This window comes from Schistocerca americana, chromosome 4 (assembly GCF_021461395.2).
Source record: "Schistocerca americana isolate TAMUIC-IGC-003095 chromosome 4, iqSchAmer2.1, whole genome shotgun sequence".
Taxonomy (NCBI): Eukaryota; Metazoa; Arthropoda; class Insecta; order Orthoptera; family Acrididae; genus Schistocerca; species Schistocerca americana.
In genome coordinates, this window is record NC_060122.1 from 689911787 (window position 1) to 689937184 (window position 25398).

At 39.6% G+C, this 25398-nt stretch overlaps 1 protein-coding gene across 10 annotated transcripts in view; it reads left to right on the forward strand.

Annotated features, from left to right (window-relative positions):
• The window catches only part of LOC124612900 (MAGUK p55 subfamily member 7), a 269487-nt gene that overhangs the window by 30684 nt on the left and 213405 nt on the right, over positions 1-25398 (forward strand). For all 10 annotated transcript variants that reach the window (XM_047141364.1, XM_047141368.1, XM_047141370.1 and 7 more), the window contains exon 4: positions 8723-8854. In XM_047141364.1, coding sequence (XP_046997320.1) covers positions 8723-8854 — 132 coding nt within the window. The remainder of the gene's footprint in view (positions 1-8722; positions 8855-25398) is intronic.

Genomic DNA, 25398 nt, shown 5'->3' on the forward strand with positions numbered 1-25398 from the left:
GTTGTGTTTATTCCATGTGTAATATAAGATCACATTACTGTTACTTCTGATTTGAACCAGTTGTGCATTCTAAATATTGTTTGCATTTTATTATCAATAATCAGTGAGAGTACCTTTGAGTCCTTACCCTGAGGGCTTCAGCAGTTATCTGATATTAGACTTTACTTTCCTTTCTTAATGTGTGATATGTATTTCCCTTTGAAGCTAATACTGGTCCCACTATTTGCTGTGTAATATACTTGTACTAAATGTAAAGCCTTATTTGCCTCACAGAGGGGTTTTTACAGCTTAAAAATCCATCATGTGCATTTCATTGATAGTCTGCTAATCAGGAAAGTTACTTCCTGAGAGTAGTGCATGCTTTACCTGTTCTACATCTGTGTCTATATCCCACTAGCCACAGTGTGAGGCAGAGAATACTTCTTGTATCATTTTAACTTCATCCTACCCTGTTCCATGTGCGTATGGTGGGTAGGAACAACTACTATCAATAAACATCCATATGAGCTCTAATTCCTGTGATTTTCTTGTTGTGATCATTTTGTGAGCCATAAAAGAGAGGAAGTAGTGACTGACTATTTTTGGAACACACTCTCTTGGAATTCAACAGTAAACATCTCTATGATGCACATCTCTTGTAGCATTTCCTGCTACAGTTTGTTGGGTATCTCAGTAATGCTCTTGCACACAGGCTCAAATAGCTTCTCAATAGCTTAATCCAACTTGGTAAGGGTCCCTGAGTGTTGGTAAGCAATACCCAAGAATCAGTCTTACAAGTATTTTGTAATCCACTTCCTTCATGGATGAATTACACTTCTGTATACTTCCCCCAATGAATATCAATCTGTTATCTACTTTTCTTACAATCAATTTTATCTGGTCATTCCACCTCGTTCATGTCATTCTTAATGGCTACAACTAGGTATCTATGACTGTTATTGTTTCCTGTGATGTATCACCAGTAGTGTAATCAAATATTAATAGCTCTCTTCGTCTGTTTATGCACAATATGTTACATTTATTTACATTAAGGATCAATAGCCAGTCTCTGCACCAGTCGTCGATCTTCTGCTGGTCTTCCTGCATTTCACTACAGTCTTCATATAGGCAACAACAGTGTCATGGAGCTTCTGACATTAACCAACGGAACATTTTTGTATTTTGTAAACAGTAATGGCTGTACGACATTCATTTGGGGTGCTCCTAAATTAACTTTACATCTGTTGATTCTGCCCATAAAAATAGTTAATTGAGTTCTGTTGGCTGGATGTCGCAAATTTGGTCCAATACTCAGCAAACTTGTATTTTTTATGTTAAATGACAACGTGGAGCCGGATCAGGTGCCTTCCAGACACCAATGAATACAGCATCAACCTGGGCACCTTTGTCTGTGGTGCTCTGGAGTTCATGGATGGATGGAGTAAGCTGCATTTTGCAAGACTTCTGTTTACAGAATCCATTTTGATTTTTCAGAGGAGATTTTTGTCATCTAACAGATTCTAAGATTCTCCATTTGATAGAGCGGATCGAGAAATCTGTGCTTGAGATGGTCAGACAGTCAACAGAACCTCTAATTTAGGACTTCTGCATGTCTCCAAATTAGATGATATGAGTTGATTTTGGCTGCTATAAATTACCAGCTTTGCTTCCAACTACTAAGTGAAGATAACCATCTTCATCTTCAAAAGCCGTCAAAGTTAGCTAAAGCTTTTCTCATAACTCAGATAACAGGCAGCAAATGCAGCCAGTTGCTTCCAGTGTAATCAACAGCTGCTGATAGTGCCTCCTTCACATCTCAAATGGGACCTTTGGCAATGATATGTAGCCTTCACTGATCTTTCTTGCCAATATGGAGTTATTTACAAAGGAGATCCATCACTTGCCTAACACTGGAGTGCTTGGTAAAAAGCAATGTGTGTCTTTATGAAAATCTGGATTTTGCTGGAAAGTTGCCAGAGTTCCATCACATTATGTGGCTTAGCTGCCTGATCAGTAGCAGTTGTTCAGGCAAACAGTGAAAGACGTTCAGCCAGTACCTGCACTTGTATTCTGCCCAGATATCTGCAGCCCCATCACTATCCACAATTCACTTTTGGGTGTAGGTAAAGCAGCAAGGTCAAGTACATTAATAGGCTAGGCAGCCTCTGGGAAGTCAGATTGTGCATAAGACATCTGCGATGCCAGTCGGGTATCCCAGAGGTGTGAGGCTAGCAGCCAAAGGCAGCAGCGTGAAGTTTGTTGACTATGGCCAGTGGAACTACTAGTTATTTTACGGAGTGCGGCTAATTCCTCTGCATGTTTTGCTGGACATATTAATAATCAAGCAGTGGAATAATCTAAAGAACTGATGGCATATGACAAAATTAGTAATCTAAACACTGAATGGAAACGAAATACTGTCGCTGCTGCAAATGACACTTCCGAACCCCATAACTGTGTAAACTGACACACTACAAAGCCAGGTTTTCAATGGTTATTGATCTGTTTGATTTGGATGCTAATGGAAATTCTTAAGCTTGAGCTTAGATTTATAAAAGCACAAATGAGGGAATTAGCTAATGTCAAATGTGATGCAGTTGGACAGAGGAACTAAAGTTCCTAAAGAAAAGTCTAAAACACAATTTTGCAACTCATTCTTTATTGGAAAAACTCAGCTTAAAACACACACACAAAATTCTTATAGCTGAGCAGAGGACCTAATAAACTGTGTAGGTAATACTATGAAATCAGTTGCTTAAATTAGAATTATGTCTACAGACAAGTAGATTACTGGGCGCAGAAGAGAGCAAGAGAGAAATACTTCCCAACAAGTTGACAGTAAGTAAACACTTTAGCTTATAGTTTAGTAACATGATAGGGCTGTGTTCTTTCAAAGCCAAGGAGAGTTTGCAGAAAAGATTTGATTTATTTTGGAAAAAAAAAGCTGACAGAATTGTAAAAAGTATCTACATTATGTTTCCAGTGGCATATCGAAGAAATCAAACAGATTCCTGCTCTCGTGCAGAAAAGTAAACTGTGATGTAACCAAGTGAGTATATAGTTATCAACAAAATTCATCAGCCCCAGTGGTACAAAATGTAAACTTGGGAAATATACAGGTATACAAACTGAACAAAATCTGTTAAAAACCTCAGGAAGTTCATACAAAATGGAGAATAACTGAATCAGAAAAAGAATTAAAAATGGAGGTTTACAAATACCCTTGGAAAAAAAATATTAACTTTCTTAAATGGTTTGCCATAAAGAATAAGTCACATGAAATACATAGCCGAAATGCTTAGAGATATCAACAATAGTTTAAGTGATCGTATGACAGTTCTTTGGTTACAGAAACAGGACAATGTTAAGCATAGCTGTAGGCATGAATTGCAGAATTTACACAACTAGCTCGGGGGAATAGATCATTAAAATAAACAAACAAACCACATGTAAAGTCCCATGTCTAATATAGCACTTGAAATTGTCCTGGCAGATCCATTGAATGCACAACTTTCAGGTCTGTCACCAGATACCGTTCTATAAATTATGCTACATTTCTTTGTAACACCTGCTTGATGTCATCAAGAGGTTACTGCTGGCAGGAAGCCTCGATACCAGGTTCTTGCTGCATTTTGTATGCCCATGCTCCAGAATGTCCATTTACAGTTTGTATAATCACAATGCATTACTAGGGGCTAGTTACAAGCCAAAGCCAGTAGCAACCACATAACAGTGTCGAGCAGTTGCTCCGATGACATAATTGCAGAATTATGTGTGATGTGTGTCAGATCTGAGAGCCATATATTCATAACTAATCACCATTACATGTTAAATGATAAAATTTGGAAGAGGCAAGTCACAAGAGAGAGTATACAAAGATGCTGAATTGTATATAGCTGATGTGTCAGTTTGTAATTAAAAACAATGTAAATAAATTTCTTACATTATACTGTTTAAATTCATACACAGTTAAGCTATTGTTGCTGAGAAAAGTATTAAATGGTCCTTTACAAACAGATCTCCATTGACTTAATAAAAAACAACAACAACAATAAATGCAGTTCTTTGCTGCACAAGAACAAACCACACTACTGTAAATAATTGAGGAAAACTCAGTAAATGAATCAGAGCATAGTAAATTCTCATGGTTTTATATTTGTAGAAGCTGGGAATTTATTACAGACATTTTTGACTGTGTAAGCTCTGCAGATTTTGCTTTATGGGCAGTGGCTACTTTGGAGGTGAAAATGTCAAAAAGTTGACTTACAAGGGGCGCTCAATAAGTAAGGGAACACTTTTTAAACCAGATTGGTTTTATTCAGGATTCCAAAATACCATATCATTCCCTACTCTTTTGGCCACAAACCTCTGTTTATCAACATAATTTCTGTTCAGTGCGACAACCTTACTCCATGTTACTGTGAGGACCTGTGTTCCTGCTTGGTACCACTGTATCAGTTGACGTCAAACCTCCCCGTCATCTATGTACTGCCTACCATCGAGTACATCCTTCATTGGGCCAAATAGATGGGAGGTACGAGATCCAGGCTGTAGGTGAAGTTTTGTGAGCTGCTCATGGGTGCACAGACTTCTGTGAGATCTTGTATTGTCATGTAGAAGGAGAAGTTCATTTCCATTTTTGTGGCAACAAACTCGCTGAAGTCTCTTCTTCAGTTTTCTGAGGGTAGCACAGTATACTTCACAGTTGATCATTGCACCTTGAGGGAGGACATCAAACAGAATAACCCGTTCAGAATCCCAGAAACCCTCACCATGACTTTACTGGCTGAGGGTGTGGCTTTGAACTATTCCTTGTGAGGAGATTTGGTGTGGCACCACTCCATGGATTGCCATTTTATGTCCTGTTGCAAGTGATGAACCAATGTGTCATGTGATGACATTCGACAAGAAATTGTCTCGATCAACCTCGTAATGCACAAGCAATTCTGCAGAGATGGTTCTTTGTTGCTCTTTATGGTTGTCTGGTAGACGGTGAGGAAAGCAGGGGGCATTCACTTTAGAGTACCCCAACTGGTGGACGGAGTGTCAGCATTACCACCAGAGACATACAGTTGTGCAGCGATGTGTTTAGTTGTGATCCTTCGATCACCTCAAATGAGAGTGTCCGCACACTCCAACACTCCAGGAGTCATGGCTGTGTGTGGCCGGTTGGCACCTGAGAGATCGGACAGGTTTGTGTGACCTTGGTGCTGTGATAATAACAGACAACTCCACCAACCACTCACTGTGCTTTTGTTCACTGCCATGTCTCCGTAGACATTCTGCAAGTGCCTTTGAATGTTTGTGATGCTCTGGTTTTCCACCAAAAGAAACTCAATGACAGCTCTCTTCTTGGAATGCACCTCTGTTACAGATACCATTTTGAAGGCTATATATAGTGCCACATATTGGAACTTCATGAAACTCTAGGGGTTGAAGCATGAATATTCCACAATGTACCACAACAAATTCCACAATTTTTCTGCCGAAACTGCCTGAGAAAGAAATGTGTTGCATTACTTATTGAATGCCCCTCGTATTTTCCCCATTCGCATTCACTATTGTTTTGTGGCATCATATTGTGAGGGGAACTCTACATCTTATGTTACATAGAAGCATGTAGTAATCATAACAAGTAGTGCCCACACTAGAACCTCTTGTACACTCCACTTTAAACAGTTGAAAATACTGACAATAGTCTCACAATATATGTACTCCCATACAAAGTTTGTTGTCTGCCATTAAGCACTGTTCAGAATCGACGGTAATATTATTAAATGTAATACTAGAAACTAAAATGATTTACACTGTCCTTTAGAGTGGCATACTTACCCAGTGATGTGAAGGAACTAACAGATAAAACTAACTTAACTAATGAACACCCTACAATCATCTTCTTCCTATCCCACTCCCCGTTGCCTCCTCCACTGCCATCCATATACTTCCCCTTCACCCTTCCTGTCCCTTTGTTTCCCAATGGAAAATACTTTGATTGGGACTTACTTTCATGGGACAAGAAGTGATGTAAAGGTAATGGGTTGAGATATGAGCTCTAGAGTTTGTGTTTGGAAAGAATGTGCCACGATGGCTGGAAAATGGCATAAAAGCCACTGTAATATACTCATATTGCGGTCCACCCCCGGTACCTGAGTGGTCAGTGCGACAGACTGTTAATCCTCAGGGCCCGGGTTTGATTCCCGGGTGGGTCGGAGATTTTCTCCGCTCAGGGACTGGGTGTTGTGTTTTCACTAATCATCATCATTTCATCCCCATCAATGCGCAAGTCGCCGAAGTGGCGTCAACTCGAAAGACTTGCACCAGGCGAGCGGTCTACCCGATGGGAGGCCCTCGTCACATGTCATTATTATTATTTATCATATTGCGTATGATAAAAGACAATCAAGATTCAAAATGAAAACTACAAATTATTCTTCTAGAACTGTTATGAATAGAGCAATAACAATGTGGTGTAGATACCTGTGTAACAGAAGTTTTTACCTTTTCAACATTACCCACGTAGTTGGTCTTTCATAATCTTAAATGCTTTATACACTTAAAGTGTGTGTCAACATTGATTGAAATCTTTGTCTGATTTTGCAGATCAACTTCTGAATTAGTCAAATACTGGTTGTATGTTAGTACTTGTGTGGCATATTTGTGTGCCTGCAGCCTCTTGAAATAGGAAATCAGCTATCTACACATTATGAGAGGTGTTTTAGAGGGAATATTAGACACGATTGTGTCAACAAATTTATGACAGAGAACTTCTATGTTAAAATAGTTTGTAGGAAGTTAGCATTTAATTTTGTTCCATAATTTTGAGGATTCACTATTCTTCTCAAAACTGGGTGTAGTTGGCATCAGGGAGTATCCACAGTCCTTAGTTTTACGAAACTACCTAATTTTTTTCAGTCTGCAGATCACTGCTTTTTCCAAGTTACCTTTTTCAGGCAATGTCATCCATGTTCAGATCATATGCTATAGTTACAGAGTAACGTATTATGAAGGGACTGTCAGCCCATCTGAAGATGGGTGACATTGCCCAAAACAAATGATTTGGAAGCAAAAAGCAATTCCCTGTGATGTTTTTCATTAGCAACCAAGTTTTTCTGTATCTGTGGCTATGTCTACATTTTACGTCACCCTGCTTTGAACTTTAGGTGAGTTGTGAAAGTTTCTGTTAAGTGTTGTTTGGTTGTGGGTGGTCCAGTTCGTCTGGAATCGGTATTTATGTCTAGTCTATAGTTTACAGTAATATTTTTGAAATAGTTATAAGAAGAGACAATTTTGTATGACGTTTAACTATTAACTTTACAGAATAAATCTCAGTGGCAATTTCTTGGGGTAAATATTTCTTTGATTTTTATTGAAATACTCCAGAAAATTGTCATGTAAGAGGATGATTAAAAAAATGTTGGCATTCTTCTCTGGTCAGAGTAGTGGCAAATATTAAGTGCAAAGGAAGCCAGATTGGCACTTTATTGATGTAGATTTTGAAAGCATTGCATTGTAATCTACCTGGGCACAAAGAGATTTCATTGTTCATGTAGTGCCCCTTAATATCTTTTTCAAGGATCTGCGATTCACAGTTACTTAGCTTTAAATAGCGTAAAGCTCTTGGGTTTCCAACCTAGTGAGTTCATTGAAATGGTTTACTGCTTTGATGAATGTCACCCCCACATCTTCTGGTAAGTGTCAAGACAATATCTTGGTTATCCTTATATAGGCGCTCCAGTGTGGTGAGTGGGGGTGGGGGAAAGGCCACACTTAAGTCCCAGTATGGTTAGTCAGTCCTGTGTTATTTTCCTCTTTGTATGTTATTTGATCTCTTCCTGTGTTAGTATTATAACGTGGAACTAGGACAAGAAACTGATGTTTTTGCTATTTCTATGACCACCCACAGCAAAGTTCAGAAAGACGCTTAAGAAATATCTTAAAACAATCTACCAACCACGGCAGGTGATTAGTGATCTAGTTGGGTCAGTTAAGGATTTGGTGGGACTGTGCACACCTGGCATCTATAGCATTCATTGTGAGAGAGTCACATGTTGTACAGTGGGCAGACACAAGGCTGCATTCAGCAATGCAACTGGAAGTGTGCCAGGTGTATTTGCCTGGGGCACAAAGACAAATCAGGAGTCGTTGAACACACCTTGGAACAAAGCCATGTGTGTGATTTTGAATGGATGAGACTGCTCTGCAGGATGAGTAGACATTGGGACAACATAAACAGAGATGATAGGTACCAACTATGTTACTAAGTTGTGGTTTGGACCCATTACTGTCCACAATACACTGTGAGCACTCCTATATGAGAGACATCCATAAGGCGCATGAGGTGGAGTTTGATTGTCTACCCTGATACTCTGGCATGGATTCTCATCCATCCCCACCCACCCTGTGGCGAAGGAAGGGTGTGCCCACCACACTGCAGTGCATACATAGGGCTAATCAAAGTGCAGTCTCAACACTTTGCCAGAAGATGATGGGAGTGACACACATTCTGCCATTTTAATGAACTCACTTGGCCTAAAACCCAAGAACTTTATACTAGTTCCAACTCACTGAGAAAGAAAACTGGAGCATATTAAATTGTATAGATGCATCAAATAACCAAAATTATCATAGGGAACTAGGCATATAGTTCATGAGTTAGCATCTTGGTGTATGTGGTTAACTCCTAAAGCCACTTAAAACAGTCATGGGAATTCCTATATTAAAAAAAGAAATTATGTTTTCTTAGGGTTTGTTATGTGCACATGATGCTGTGGCCCAGAAGGACTATTTCCCTCGTCTTCCGGAAATTCCATTGGAGGTTGATGAGGATGAAGAAACCATTAAGATAGTGCAACTTGTGAAGAGTAGTGAACCACTGGTATGTTTTATTTAAAATTACATTTCTTGAGGCCTTTTTAGTGTTCACTGTGATGTTGACGTGTTGTTTGTGATAACAAGTTTCTGATGTCTGTAATTTGAGTGTTTCAGTTATTCTGTAGTTTTGTGTAAATTAGAGGTTTTACAAAGTTGATGTTTCAGCTGCAAGAGACTATTGTCATATTATTAATTTTGTTAAAACAAATTATCCCTAAAGCCTGCCATTTGTATTGATGAGAAGTATAATGAAATTTTGACTTCTGGTATTGTGATTCCTGAAAGCACCGTGGACTTAGATGTACAATGCATTATTTTCACAGACTCAAATTGTCAATTCCTTTAACTTTAATTGCAGTTTGAAACTGATTTTGCGGAAGATGAAAGTAAAGAGTGTATATCAGAAGTGTGCTTCTTTTGTCTGTTGAAATTGCTAAATGTACTGTATGGAAATATACACGCCCTCCAGTGTCAAAAATGTGAGAATTCACTCTGAAAGATTTGATAACAACGGGGTTTTGGTCCAGGCTCATACTTAATATATAAAATAAACAATAAAACACACTAATCAGTGGAGAGAAAATAAGCTTATTTTCTAAAATAAGAATCATAGATCACTGCCTGTGACAAGTGTATCCAGTTTTGATAAACATACAAGAAAAATAAGGTGTAGCAGCTTGAAGATAATATTTTGTAGATACTTTCAACAATGTGAGTGTGTTAGAAACATTAGGAATGTCCTCATTTTCATGTTCAGGATAAAATTCAGTCATTGCCAGCCACATAATTAAAATGGAACTATCTCTGTGCAATGTTTATTGTTAAGATTAAAGAACTTTTCAACTCTCAGAGAAACATGGCTATACCAGTTTAACTCACAGATGAAGTAACACTCATATGTTTGTATATCTCTTGGTGGTAAGAGATCAAGAAGTGTGGCCTTATCTCTTCAGTCACATTAGCAGAAGAAAGGGTTTAACCATACTACTGCATGAAAGTCTAGGTCTGCAATATAAAATTACAGTAATGCACCCATAACTAATAAGTCTCCTCTGCTAGCAGAAGAGTGTTAGTGATTACCTCTGTACTCCTGACTTGTTTTGAAATAAATGACATAGAAGTGACTATAGATCACATGTCTGTATGCGATTTAGGTCCCTGACAACAATGTTTCTGGTTAGAATACATATAGTGAAACAAACATGTAGCAAAAACAATCATTTCTTGATAACTCCCAGACCCAAATAATTCCACATCCTCCTTGCAGCCAGATATGCTCTATGTAATTTGACCCTCTTCCCAGAGATGCAAAAAAACTTATAGCAATTTTTTCTGAAAGTAACTGCTTTAACATATTCTGAGTTAATGAACTTAAAGGAAACTGTTGTGATGACATGTGAAGATAACTTTTCAGGAAAGCAGGAATTTGTATTATGACCTGCATAAATGAAAAAAGGGAAGTTCATAGGTGGGATGTGTTTTGTATAATGTACCATCATTGCAGTAATGGAAACCTTAAGTTGCTGATCTACTTACACTGATAATGACACAAATTACTTATAAATTAATTTATGTATGTATATTAGGAGAAAAACAACACTGATGTAGGTTCAAATCTGTGTCTGACCATCCTGGTTTAGGCTTTTCATGATTTCTGTAAATTGCTTAACCCATTCATTGTATCACCATGTTGCAGGTCTTCTCTCTCTCTCTCTCTCTCTCTCTCTCTCTCTCTCTCTCTCTCTCTCTCTCTCTCTTTAAAGAGAACTGAACTCACAGAGTTGCAGTGCTCCAACATTCCCTCTTCTAAGTTCTCAGAGATTCTGCCAGGTATCTCTGCTGTGAGTATTTGTCAATTGTTTTCCAAGGATACATGTGTCTGAAGTCAGCTTTCTTTGAAACGCTAAAAAATCAGCCACCATATATATAAAGCGAATTTTGTAAGAGACAGAGAACTAATTATGGGAGCTTTCTCAAATAGTAGTAGTACGTCTGGCAAGCGATATCAGTATTATTGTCTGTTTTTTGATAATATCTACGCATCAGTTCCTTTGCTGAAGTACTTGCATCAACAGGAGATCCTTAGGCTAGGTACCTTTGGAAGAAAGTGAATTCCATACTATAAGTATCAGTTGTGAAGAATAAAAGAAACATGGATATTTGGTAGATTCTCTCGCTGACATCAGTGGAGCAGTTTATGTAGTTGGTGGGAGGGATAGTAAGATAGCAACTGTGCCATCAACATTTGCAATGGAAATGTCTAAATTACAGGATCAGCACTATGAAAAATCTCAGAAAAAATATATTTCCACTGACAGGCCATTGTTTATTGGAGAATATAATTGGCATGTGGGTGAGATGGAACTGATCGACAGTGTTATGGGGAGGTACCAAACAGTCTTGAGGAACAAGAGATGACGTGTCTGTACATTTTACCTTTTTTAAAAAATATTTTTTGACAGTATTGTAGGAAATTCATCATTGCTCCACAAATGTGTGCAAAAAGAGACAGGATATTCAGAGAAAAGAATGAATTTAGCAGAAATCCCATTTGATTTGGCAGAAGTACTGTGCAGTCTAAACACAAGACCATCTGGATGCAAAAAATCTTGAGCATCAGTGGAAGAGGATATTCAAACAAAGAAACACAAAGGCCCCTCATAGTATGTTCCACCAAAATATATACATGAGGACTAAGTTGGTCATTGACCAATATGGGATGACAAAAGGATTAGGCTATGTACAGACTGTGTGAAAACTGTGGTGTTGAACTCTGTTTCAACAAACTCAATAATTGTTTCAAGAGCTTTTATATCAAGTAGCACATCTGAAACGGTATACTTCATGTTGTTGTTGTGGTCTTCAGTCCTGAGACTGGTTTGATGCAGCTCTCCATGCTACTCTATCCTGTACAAGCTTCTTCATCTCCCAGTACCTACTGCAACCTACATCCTTCTGAATCTGCTTAGTGTATTGATCTCTTGGTCTCCCTCTACGATTTTTACCCTCCACACTGCCCTCCAATGCTAAATTTGTGATCCCTTGATGCCTCAGAACATGTCCTACCAACCGATCCCTTCTTCTAGTCAAGTTGTGCCACAAACTTCTCTTCTCCCCAATCCTATTCAATACCTCCTCATTAGTTACGTGATCTACCCACCTTATCTTCAGCATTCTCCTGTAGCACCACATTTCGAAAGCTTCTATTCTCTTCTTGTCCAAACTGGTTATCATCCATGTTTCACTTCCATACATGGCTACACTCCATACAAATACTTTCAGAAACGACTTCCTGACACTTAAATCTATACTCAATGTTAACAAATTTCTCTTCTTCAGAAACGATTTCCTTGCCATTGCCAGTCTACATTTTATATCCTCTCTACTTCGACCATCATCAGTTATTTTACTCCCTAAATAGCAAAACTCCTTTACTACTTTAAGTGTCTCATTTCCTAATCTAATCCCCTCAGCATCACCCGATTTAATTTGACTACATTCCATTATCCTCGTTTTGCTTTTGTTGATGTTCATCTTACATCCTCCTTTCAAGACACTGTCCATTCCGTTCAACTGCTCTTCCAAGTCCTTTGCTGTCTCTGACAGAATTACAATGTCATCGGCGAACCTCAAGGTTTTTATTTCTTCTCCATGGATTTTAATACCTACTCCGAATTTTTCTTTTGTTTCCTTTACTGCTTGCTCAATATACAGATTGAATAACATCGGGGATAGGCTACAACCCTGTCTCACTCCTTTCCCAACCACTGCTTCCCTTTCATGCCCCTCGACTCTTATAACTGCCATCTGGTTTCTGTACAAATTGTAAATAGCCTTTCGCTCCCTGTATTTTACCCCTGCCACCTTTAGAATTTGAAAGAGAGTATTCCAGTTAACGTTGTCAAAAGCTTTCTCTAAGTCTACAAATGCTAGAAATGTAGGTTTGCCTTTTCTTAATCTTTCTTCTAAGATAAGTCGTAAGGTCAGTATTGCCTCACGTGTTCCAACATTTCTACGGAATCCAAACTGATCTTCCCCGAGGTCCGCTTCTACCAGTTTTTCCATTCGTCTGTAAAGAATTCTCGTTAGTATTTTGCAGCTGTGACTTATTGAATTGATAGTTCGGTAATTTTCACATCTGTCAACACCTGCTTTCTTTGGGATTGGAATTATTATATTCTTGTTGAAGTCTATGGGTATTTCGCCTGTTTCATACATCTTGCTCACCAGATGGTAGAGTTTTGTCATGACTGGCTCTCCCAAGGCCATCAGTAGTTCTAAAGGAATGTTGTCTACTCCCGGGGCCTTGTTTCGACTCAGGTCTTTCAGTGCTCTGTCAAACTCTTCACGCAGTATCTTATCTCCCATTTCATCTTCATCTACATCCTCTTCCATTTCCATAATATTGTCCTCAAGTACATCACCCTTGTATAAACCCTCTATATACTCCTTCAACCTTTCTGCCTTCCCTTCTTTGCTTAGAACTGGGTTGCCATCTGAGCTCTTGATATTCATACAAGTGGTTCTCTTCTCTCCAAAGTTCTCTTTAATTTTCCTGTAGGCAGTATTTATCTTACCCCTAGTGAGACAAGCCTTTACATCCTTACATTTGTCCTCTAGCCATCCCTGCTTAGCCATTTTGCACTTCCTGTCGATCTCATTTTTGAGACGTTTGTATTCCTTTTTGCCTGCTTCATTTACTGCATTTTTATATTTTCTCCTTTCATCAATTAAATTCAATATTTCTTCTGTTACCCAAGGATTTCTATTAGCCCTCGTCTTTTTACCTACTTGATCCTCTGCTGCCTTCACTACTTCATCCCTCAGAGCTACCCATTCTTCTTCTACTGTATTTCTTTCCCCCATTCCTGTCAATTGTTCCCTTATACTCTCCCTGAAACTCTGTACAACCTCTGGTTCTTTCAGTTTATCCAGGTCCCATCTCCTTAAATTCCCGCCTTTTTGCAGTTTCTTCAGTTTCAATCTGCAGTTCATAACCAATAGATTGTGGTCAGAATCCACATCTGCCCCTGGAAATGTCTTACAATTTAAAACCTGGTTCCTAAATCTCTGTCTTACCATTATATAATCTATCTGATACCTTTTAGTATCTCCAGGATTCTTCCAGGTATACAACCTTCTTTTATGATTCTTGAACCAAGTGTTAGCTATGATTAAGTTATGCTCTGTGCAAAATTCTACCAGGCGGCTTCCTCTTTCATTTCTTCCCCCCAATCCATATTCACCTACTATGTTTCCTTCTCTCCCTTTTCCTACTGACGAATTCTAGTCACCCGTGACTATTAAATTTTCGTCTCCCTTCACTACCTGAATAATTTCTTTTATCTCATCATACATATCATCAATTTCTTCATCGTCTGCAGAGCTAGTTGGCATATAAACTTGTACTACTGTAGTAGGCATGGGCTTTGTGTCTATCTTGGCCACAATAATGCGTTCACTATGCTGTTTGTAGTAGCTAACCCGCACTCCTATTTTTTTATTCATTATTAAACCTACTCCTGCATTACTCCTATTTGATTTTGTATTTATAACCCTGTAATCACCTGACCAAAAGTCTTGTTCCTCCTGCCACCGAACTTCACTAATTCCCACTATATCTAACTTTAACCTATCCATTTCCCGTTTTAAATTTTCTAACCTACCTGCCCGATTAAGGGATCTGACATTCCACGCTTCGATCCGTAGAATGCCAGTTTTCTTTCTCCTGATAACGACATCGTCTTGAGTAGTCCCCGCCCGGAGATCCAAATGGGGGACTATTTTACCTCCGGAATATTTTACCCAAGAGGACGCCATCATCATTTAATCATACAGTAAAGCTGCATGTCCTCGGGAAAAATTACAGCTGTAGTTTCCCCTTGCTTTCAGCCGTTCGCAGTACCAGCACAGCAAGGCCGTTTTGGTTAATGTTACAAGGCCAGATCAGTCAATCATCCAGACTGTTGCCCCTGCAACTACTGAAAAGGCTGCTGCCCCTCTTCAGGAACCACATGTTTGTCTGGCCTCTCAACAGATACCCCTCCGTTGTGGTTGCACCTATGGTACGGCCATCTGTATCGCTGAGGCACGCAAGCCTCCCCACCAACGGCAAGGTCCATGGTTCATAATGCCTTGATGTCACAAGGTTGCAGACCTGCAACATACAGTTGTTTCAATAGAAATTTCATTCTTTGAAATAAATAATTATTTTTTTTATATTTTCCCCTCAACCCATGTCCTCTGAAGAATTTAATTTTAGCTACTCAAATTATGGAGGTACAAAGGGTAAAGGCATATGGTAAGATGGTTTCTTTGCCCAGTTTGCTTTCGCATTATTCTCTAATCAGAGCTTGTGCTCCACCTGTAATGATCTCGGCATTGATGGAATGGTAAATCCAAAACACAACTTCGCCTGATAATCTACTCAGTTGCCTTTTATCTCAAATATTTCACACTAAACATTTGTGTAACTTTCAATAGAACACTGGCAAAGTCAAAATCTGTGTAATACAAACTTTAGAGTTATCTGGAATTTACATCCCTGATAAACTGTAGAAGGAGTGGCTAATATTTGGGAAATTTCCAGCTTCCTGCGTGACATCTACTGACAACTTGTTACAGTCTTAAGCTACATAGTATAAAACTTTTTTTTCTAAAACCTAGATGGCATACATAGTTGATACAGAGATTATTATCACTTCTAGTATAGTGATGGTAAACTGCATAAATTATCTCAAATTCACTCTAAAACAAGGTTATGGAGTACGTGTATTGACAAGTAAGTTTATGAATTCCTAGATCCCTCTAGAGTATTTTGGCTGATGTTTGGTTGTCAGCTTCACACAATAGTCCTGTTGCACAAATACTTTTCTACTCTAGCTGCAATGTCCATGAAGGTTACCAATAGTATTGAATGAAAGTATGCTAGAAACCCTGTCTGTAGGCCAACACAGATAGAGAGGTTTCTAAGTGAAAAAGTTGGCAGAACTGAGATATTTGGTTAACTTATCCAAGTGCTGGTGTCACGTCAGTTTATTATCCATCTGAATTTCTATGAACTACATACATGAAACCTCACCCGTTGTGCAGCCATGTATCTACTTTTGGTTTGTATAAGTCATTTTGATTTGTGTGTAGTGCATAATATGACTCTTTATACGCTTAAGGATTAAGCTGTTTGCTGTGAACCAGATGTAATCCTATTCCATTATTCCCAAGCTGTATCTGTTGTTGAAGTGTTTAGGCTTTTTACTGCATACTATTTTAATCACCAAGGATCTCAATTTATGAAGAGTCCTCCAGTGCCCCTAGTAAGTTATTTACATGGATTGAGGACAGGAGTGGACCAAACACAACCTTGTGACTCACCATATTTAATATTTCTCCACTCAGAAATTAGCCCTATTTCTTTGGTATCTTATGTTAATGGAACACTGAATTGCTTCAATGTGTCCCTTTAATCTGACTTCATGGGGAACCCAAACACTCCAGTAGTAATTAAGAATGAGTCACACAAGTGTTTTGTAAACACTCCCCATTATAGATTAGCAACATTTTCCTAGACTTCTCTCAATAAACTGAAGTCGACCTTTCTTCTTCCCTACTACCATGATACCTATCAGAAATTAAGGTTGATGAAAGCGGTCAGTGCAGTAACTTGTGTTGTGGTAATTGCATGCCAGGACACTCCACAGCCAAGATGAGAAATAGCCCAGCAGTGCAGGAATTTGTTACTTATATGCCCCCCCCCCCCCCCCCCCCGAACTATGGACCTTGCCATTGGTGGGGTGGCTTGCATGCCTCAGCGATACAGATGGCCATACTGTAGGTGCAACCACAATGGAGGGGTATCTGTTGAGAGGCCACACAGACATGGGTTCCTGAAAATAGGCAGCAGCCTTTTCAGCAGTTGCAGGGGCAAAGGGGCAAAAATTGTGCTGGTACTGTGAATGGCTGAAAGCAAGGGGAAACTAGAGCCATAACTTTTCCTGAGGGCATGCAGCTTTACTTTATGGTTAAATGATGATGGCGTCCTCTTGGATAAAGGACATAAAATGGTCCACCATTCAGATCTCTGGGTGGGACTACTCAGGAGGACATCATTATCAGGAGGAACAAAACTAGCATTCTATGGATTGGAGTGTGGAATGTTAGATCCCTTAATCAGGCAGGTAGGTTGGAAAATTTAGAAAGGGAAATGTATAGGTTAAATTAGATATAGTGGGAACTAGTGAAGTTTGGTGGCAGGAGGAACAGAATTTCTGGTCAAGTGAATACAGGGTTATAAATACAAAATCAAATAGGGGTAATGCAGGAGTAGTTTTAATAATGAATAATAAAAAAAAAAGAATGCTGATAAGCTACTACGAACAGCATAGTGAATGCGTTATTGTAGCCAAGATAGACATGAAGCCCACACCTACCACAGTAGTGCAAGTTTATATGCCAACTAGCTCTGCAAATGATGAAGATATTGAAGAAATGTGTGATGAGATAAAAGAAATTATTCAGATAATTAAGAAAGATGAAAATTTAATAGTCATGGGGGACTGGAATTTGATAGTAGGAGAAGGGAGAGAATGAAAAGTAGCAGGTGAATGTGGACTGGGGGGTAAGAAATGAAAGAGGAAATTGCCTGGTAGAAATTTGCACAGAGCATAACTTAATCATAGCTAACACTTGGTTTAAGAATCATGAAAGATTGCTGTATGCATGGAAGAGACCTGAAGACACTGGAAGGTTTCAGATTAATTATATAATGGTAAAACAGAGATTTAGGAAACAGATTTTAAATTTTAAGACATTTCCAGGGGCAGTGGACTCTGTCCATGATTTATTGGTTGTGAACAGTAGATTAAAACTGAAGAAACCACAAAAAGGCAGGAATTTTAGAAGATTGGAACTGGATAACCTGGAAGAACCAGAGATTGTAGAGAATTTGAGAGGGAGCGTTAGGGAACGATTTACAAGAACAGGGGAAAAGAATTCAGAAGAAGAAGAATGTGTAGCCTTGAGAGATGAAATATTGAAGGCGGTAGAGGATCAAGTAGGTAAAAAGACGAGGACAAGTAGAAATCCTTGGGTAACACAAGAGATATTGAATTTAATTGATGAAAGGAGAAAATATAAAAATGCAGTAAATGAAGCAGGCAAAGAGAAATACAAACATCTCAGAAATGAGATCGACAGGAAATGCAAAATAGCTAAGCAGGAATGGCTAGAGGATAAATGTAAGGATGTGGAAACATATACAGGGTGTACATAATGTCTGGGTACAGTTTCGATTATTTATTGCACAAGAACCAAACATTGTACAGATACCATACATATGTCGTTTTGTAGAGAAACCCTGAAAGTTTTGTTTCATGTATACCGCCACAGCATAGTTTGGTAATTTGCCAATAGTCAGTGCTAGTCGCAAACATGGCGAGTTCAGGTGTGGAGCGAGCTTTCTGTGTGTTGGAGTTAGACAAAAACAAGTGTGCTGTAGCTGTTCAACAGATGTTTAAAACCAAGTTTGGCAAGAAGCAATCAACAAGGAAGGCCATTTACCACTGGCACAACAAATTTGTTACGACAGGTTGCTTGTGCTCAGCAAAGAGAAGTGGATGTCCAGTGTGAGTGAAGTGAATGTGGAGCACATACGAGAGACGTTCATAAGGAGTCAAAAGAAATCAGTGTGTCGTGCATCCCGTGAACTCGAAATGGCTCCAATGACATTGTGGAAAGTCCTGCGACAGAAGCTGTCTATGAAACCATTCAAATTGGAGCTAGTGCAGAACCCAACTGAATGAGGAAGGGGGTGGCATTGTTGAACGCTTAAATTTTAGTATTGAAGCCACTTTTCACACTAATGGCAAAGTGAACAGGCATAATTGTTGAATCTGGGGTACAAAGCATCCACATGAATGCATTGAATTTGAGCGTGATTCCCTAAAGGTAAATTTTTTTGTGCCTTGTCACGTCGAAAACTGTACGGGCCATTCTTCTTCCCCAAAAGCACTGGCACTGGATATTCCTACTTGGACATGTTGCAGCAATGGCTGATGACTCAAATGCAGTTGGACTCTCCATTCATCTTTCAGCAGGATGGGGCTCCACACCATTTTCATCGTGAAGTTTGTGGGTACCTGAACACGGAGCTGCCGCATCGATGAATTGGCTGTGCTACAAAAGGGGACAGCTGTTTCATGAAATGGCCTTCCCAATCACCAGACCTCACTCCGTGTGACTTTTTTTTCTGTGGGGACACATTAAAGATCTGGTGTATGTACTGCCTGTACCATGTGATGTAGCAGAGCTCCAGGAGAGAATACGGGAAGTGACTGACACAGTCAGTGATGGCATGCATGATGGGACAGGTACGGCAAGAATTCGATTAACGTATTGACATCTGCCGGATAACTCATTTTTCGCATATTGAATGTTTGAAGAAAGAAAAAAAAAGAAAAAAAAACCTTTCAGAGTTTCTCTTCAAAATGCAATTTGTATGACATCTGTACCATGTTTAGTTCTTGTGCAATAAATAATTGAAAGTGTTCCTTGGACTTTATGTACACATTGTATTATTGTAGATGTTGTCTACAGGAACATTAAAGAGATCTTTGGAGAAAAGAGAACCACCTGTATGAACATCAAGGGCTCAGATGGAAAACCAGTCCTAAGTGAAGAAGGGAAAGCAGAAAGGTGGAAGGAGTACATAGCGGGTGTATACAGGGGCGATGTACTGGAGAGTAGTATTATGGAAATGGAAGAGGATGTAGTTGAAGATGAGATGGGAGATACGTTATTGCTTGAAGAATTTGACAGAGCAGTATAAGGACTAAGTCAAAACAATGCCCTGGGCGCAGACAACATTCCATTAGAATTACTGACAGCCTTGGGAGAGCCAGTCATAACAAAATTCTTCCATCTAGTGAGCAAGATGTATGAGATAGGTGAAATACTCTCAGACTTCAAGGAGACTGTAATAACTCCATTTTCAAAGAAAGCATGTGCTGACAGGTGTGAGAATTACCATACTATCAGTTTAATAAGTCACAGTTGCAAAATACTATCACAAATCCTATACAGACGAATGGAAAAGCTGGTAAAAGCTGACCTTGGGGAAGATCAATTTGAATTCCATAGAAAAGTAGGAACACGTGTGGCACTACTGATCCTACGACTTAGAAGAGAGGTTAAGGAAAGGCAATTCTATGTTTATAGTATTTGTAGTCTTAGAGAAAGCTTTTGACGGTATTAACTGGAATACTCTCTTTCGGGCAGGGGCAGGGGTAGAATACAGGGAGCGGATCGAGGGGCACGAAAGGTAAGTAGTGGTTGAGAAGGAAGTGAGACAGGGTTTTAGCCTATCTCCAATGTTATTCAGTCTGTATATTGAGCAAGCAGTGAAGGAAACAAAAGAAAAATTTGGAGTAGGAATTAAAACCCAGGGAAAAGAAACTTTGAGGTTTGCAAATGACATTGTAATTCTGTCAGACACAGTGAAGGAATTGGAAGAGCAGTTGAATGGGAATCGACAGTGTCTTGAAAGAAGCAAAGCAAAGATAATGGAATGTAGTCAAATTTAATCAGGTGATGCTGAGGGAATCCATTAGGAAATGAGTCACTTAAAGTAGTAGATGAGGTTTGCTGTTTGGGCAGCAAAATAACAGATGATTGCCAGAATAGAGAGGATATAAAATGTAGACTGGCAATGGCAAGGAAAGCAATTCTAAGTAGAGACATTTGTTAACATTGAGCATAGATTTAAGTATCAAGGAGACTTTTCTGAAAGTATTTGTTTGGAATGTAGCCATGTATGAAAGTGAAACATGGATGATAAACAGTTTAGACAAGAAGAGAATAGAAGTTTTTGAAATGTGGTGCTACAAAATGGTGCTGAAGATTAGATGGGTAGACCATGTAACTAGTGAGGAGGTACTGAATAGAATTGGGGAGAAAAGGAATTTGTGGCACAACTTAGCTAGGACATGTTCTGAGGCAACGAGGGATCACCAACTTAGTATAGGAGGGAAGTGTGGAGGGTAAAAATTGTAGAGGGAAACCAAGAGATGAATGCACTAAGCAGATTGAGAAGGATGTAGGCTGTGGCAGTTCCTCAGAGAGGAAGAGGCTTGCACAGGATAGAGTAGCATGGAGAGCTGCATCAAACCAGTCTTCGGACTGAAGATCATAACAACATCTTTTGATATTTGGTGTAATGATTCTTTAATGTTTTCATGGGGTGAATATGTATGACAAGTTGAGGGAGATCTTGTCAAGCAAAACTGCTTTTCCAGAACCACAGCAAATTAGATTTGATGTTGTTTCTTAGCAAGAAAATTACTGGATGTACCACTTTCAATAAAATTCTGCTTGCTCTTGAGCGCTTTACCATATATATATTTTACATCTTATTATTGTTATCGCTGCATAAAGTTATGACTTTTCATCCTGTTGCAAAAATGGTAGTTTGTGTATGACTATATCCAAAGTAGACGTAGTGTACAGTCTGTACTGGTATACACTTACCACATGGCAAGTTCAGACTTTGTAACACTACAGAATGGTTCACTTGATCGCAAATCCATACGTATACAGATTTCCCCCCTCCCCCCCCCCCCCTTCTCTCTCTCTCTCTCTCTCTCTCTCTCTCTCTCTCTCTCTCTCTTGTCTTTAAATATGTCTGCTTGTGTCTGTATATATGTGGATGGAGATATGTGTGTGCTTTCGTTCGGTAAGTCACATCATCTTTGTTTTTTGATAAATTTTTCCCATGTGGAATGTTTCCCTCTATTTTTATATATATATATAAAAAAACAAAGATGATGAGACTTACCAAACAAAAGCGCTGGCAGGTCGATAGACACACAAACAAACACAAACATACACACAAAATTCAAGCTTTCGCAACAAACAGTTGCTTCATCAGGAAAGAGGGAAGGAGAGGGAAAGACGAAAGGATGTGGGTTTTAAGGGAGAGGGTAAGGAGTCATTCCAATCCCGGGAGCGGAAAGACTTACCTTAGGGGGCAAAAAGGACAGGTATACACTCGCACACACGCACATATCCATCCGCACATACACAGACACAAGCAGACGTTTGTAAAGGCAAAGAGTTTGGGCAGAGATGTCAGTCGAGGCGGAAGTGAAGAGGCAAAGATGTTGTTGAAAGACAGGTGAGGTATGAGCGGCGGCAACTTGAAATTAGCGGAGGTTGGGGCCTGGCGGATAACGAGAAGAGAGGATATACCGAAGGGCAAGTTCCCATCTCCGGAGTTCTGACAGGTTGGTGTTAGTGGGAAGTATCCAGATAACCCGGACGGTGTAACACTGTGCCAAGATGTGCTGGCCTTGCACCAAGGCATGTTTAGCCACAGGGTGATCCTCATTACCAACAAACACTGTCTGCCTGTGTCCACTCATGCGACTGGACAGTTTGTTGCTGGTCATTCCCACATAGAAAGCTTCACAGTGTAGGCAGGTCAGTTGGTAAATCACGTGGGTGCTTTCACACGTGGCTCTGCCTTTGATCGTGTACACCTTCCGGGTTACAGGACTGGAGTAGGTGGTGGGGGGAGGGTGCATAGTAGAGATGGGCAAAACTGTTCTTTTCAGAGATCGGATCAGAACTGTTCACTCCCTGAAATGAATTAGCTCTTTTTCATGACTCACCACTCATTCACAACAGAAAATAAATGGAAGGCACATTGCCCTTTAAACTTGGTTTATTCCAGTATTATACCTGTATTTTGATCTTATTTGATCCTATTTTGAAGTAACACAGATAATGAGTAAGAATTTTGTATTGTTTATTGAAATTTTCACGATATGACAAAGTTTTTGATTATTGATTTATTTTGCACTATCGTGGTTTTTTGGGTGATCGGAAAATGTTGTAACTTGAGATTTACATTAACAATATATTTGGCTATAATGTATTAAAATTTCATTAACCTCATACAAATACATCGCAAGCCATATATTTTTAAAGTGAACATTTCCTTCCAAAGACACCGAAAATCGCAAAATCCGTACTACAATAAGAAAAAAATATATAAATTTGACTGTAAGACCAAAGTGCTGCATATAGCCTTCCGCAGAATAAAACAAGGAAAAATTGGTGTATCACTTTTGCTATACGTTTATCGGTTCGCTCGTAATTGAAGTGTAAATTCGAGTGACCATAATAAAAAACCCTATAGTAAGAGGAGCCATCAGGAACCTAATCTGATCAGTTTAAACAAATAAAAATAAAATAAAAACAAATGATGTATACATAACATAATTATGTAATATACATAACGGTATTACTACGAAGAACAATATCCAGTAGAGACTAACTCCGATGCAGAGGCGCTGAGTCAAGCAGGTCGAGCCGCGAGCTGTATTACTGCGCGAGCTAAGACCCCAGAGACCAGAGTGACACCTGAGTTGCTTTGCTCGACGCTCTCGCAGAGTCGAGAACGGTGGGGTGAGCGTTGAGCGGGCGAGTTCCGAGGGTGGGGGGAGCGGTGAGCGGCCACCACTCACCCGCTCGGAGACTAATCGTCCGTTCTCTTGCAAGCAGGTTGTTGCAAGTAGTTCTTATGTTCTCCACGAGGAGGCTCTCTGTCCTGTTGCTCGCATCAACTGCCCAGAGGGCAGGACGTGCGACTGAAACGATAGCCGACGGAGCGCTATGCTAAGGTGCGCCAGACACTGCACGCGGCAGAGGAAGCACAGAGAGGGCACGGCATATGTGAAACACAAAATCCAATGGGGCACTGCACAATGCAGGCAGCCAAGGCAGAAGCAGGGTAGAGGCCGGCGCTGGCTGTGTTGTGTGGCGTGCAGTGTGCTCTGACCAGCAGAGGCCCCACTGGTCTGCTCCGACTCTCTCTCTCTCTCTCTCTCTCTCTCTCTCTCTCTCTCTCTGCTGTGGGAAACATTTGGAGCTACCGTTCTTTTTTTCTGAATCACTGATTGTTCACTCCTTTGAAAGATTCAACTCTATGAATTAGTTCAGGAGCGGATCCCCCATCTCTAGTGCATAGGACAGGTTTTACACCGGGGGCAGTTACAAGGGTAGGAGCCAGAGGGTAGGGAAGGTGGTTTGGGGAAACATTCCACGCGGGAAAAATATATCTAAGAACGAAGATGATGTGACTTACCATACAAAAGCACTGGCAGGTCGATAGACACACAAACAAACAGAATCATACACACAAAATTCTAGCTTTCCCAACAAACGGTTGCTTCATCAGGAAAGAGGAAAGGAGAGGGAAAGATGAAAGGATGTGGGTTTTAAGGGAGAGGGTAAGGAGTCATTCCAATCCCGGGAGCGGAAAGACTTACCTTAGGGGGAAAAAAGGACAGGTATACACTCGCACACACACACATATTTATCCGCACATACACAGACACAAGCAGACATTTTGAAAAATGTCCACTTATACACCCTGTGTAAAGTCATTTTGGACTTACGTTTGATGTGAAATTTACCAAACGGTGTTGCAGAGTTTGCCTCATGAAACCAAAATGCACAGTGAGCACACTCTGCACTAATGAAAATAGTCATATCGACTGTTCACTAAGCTGGTGCTCCTGGTGGAGGAATGGGGGTACTGATGCACTATTTGATGAAACATGAGGTTGTTTACTACAAAGTAACACATCTACTGTTCCGTAAAGTATCTCAATAAATTTCTGTATCATTCCAAAGTTGTAAAGTCATTTTTGGCTCATACTGTATATTACCCCCGTTTCCTACACCTTATACTTACCTTTCTGAACATTTTCAACACTTTGCATGATATTATGTAATTAAATGCTTTATCTAGATTGTCAGATCTTATGAAAGTGTTCTGATTTTATCTTAAGTCTTGCTTTCATTGACATGCACAATGTCAGAATCGCCTCTCTTCTGGCTTTAGCTTTGTAAAGCCAAATGATTGTCGTCTTAACAGATCCTCAATTTTCTTTTCCAGTATACTATCTCATCAGCAACTTGGAAGCATAAGCTGTCAAGTTGATTGTGCATTATTTCTTGTATTTATCTGCCCTTTTATCTTTGGGATTGTAAGGATGATATTCTAAGACCAAAGGCATGTATCTTGTCTCATAGATTTTACTTACTAACTTGAATAATCAACGGTTTGCAACTTTTCCAATGATTTGACAAATTCTGAAGGAGTATTATCTATTTCTTCTGCCTAGTTTGGTCATAAGTCTTACAAAGCTGTGTGAAACTCTCTCCCAACACAGGATCCCTTCTGTCTTCCATATCATCACTGATTACGTCTTCTGTCATATCAGCAGAGAGTTCCTCATGCTCCGAGAGGCCATCAGTGTACTCTGTCCAGCTATCCACTCTCCATGTGTGTGAAACAGTGGAGTTCCTTTTCCACTCATAATGTTACCTCTTAAGCTTTTAATTCTTCTGCTGAAAATTACTTTGGCTTATTTATATGCTAATTCTTTCCTTGCGATTGTAAGATTCCACTTTTTTCTTTTGCTGTTTGGTCACCTCTTAACTAAAGGGAGTAAACAGTAGTCTATTAAGGCAGATTGGGCTAATGTA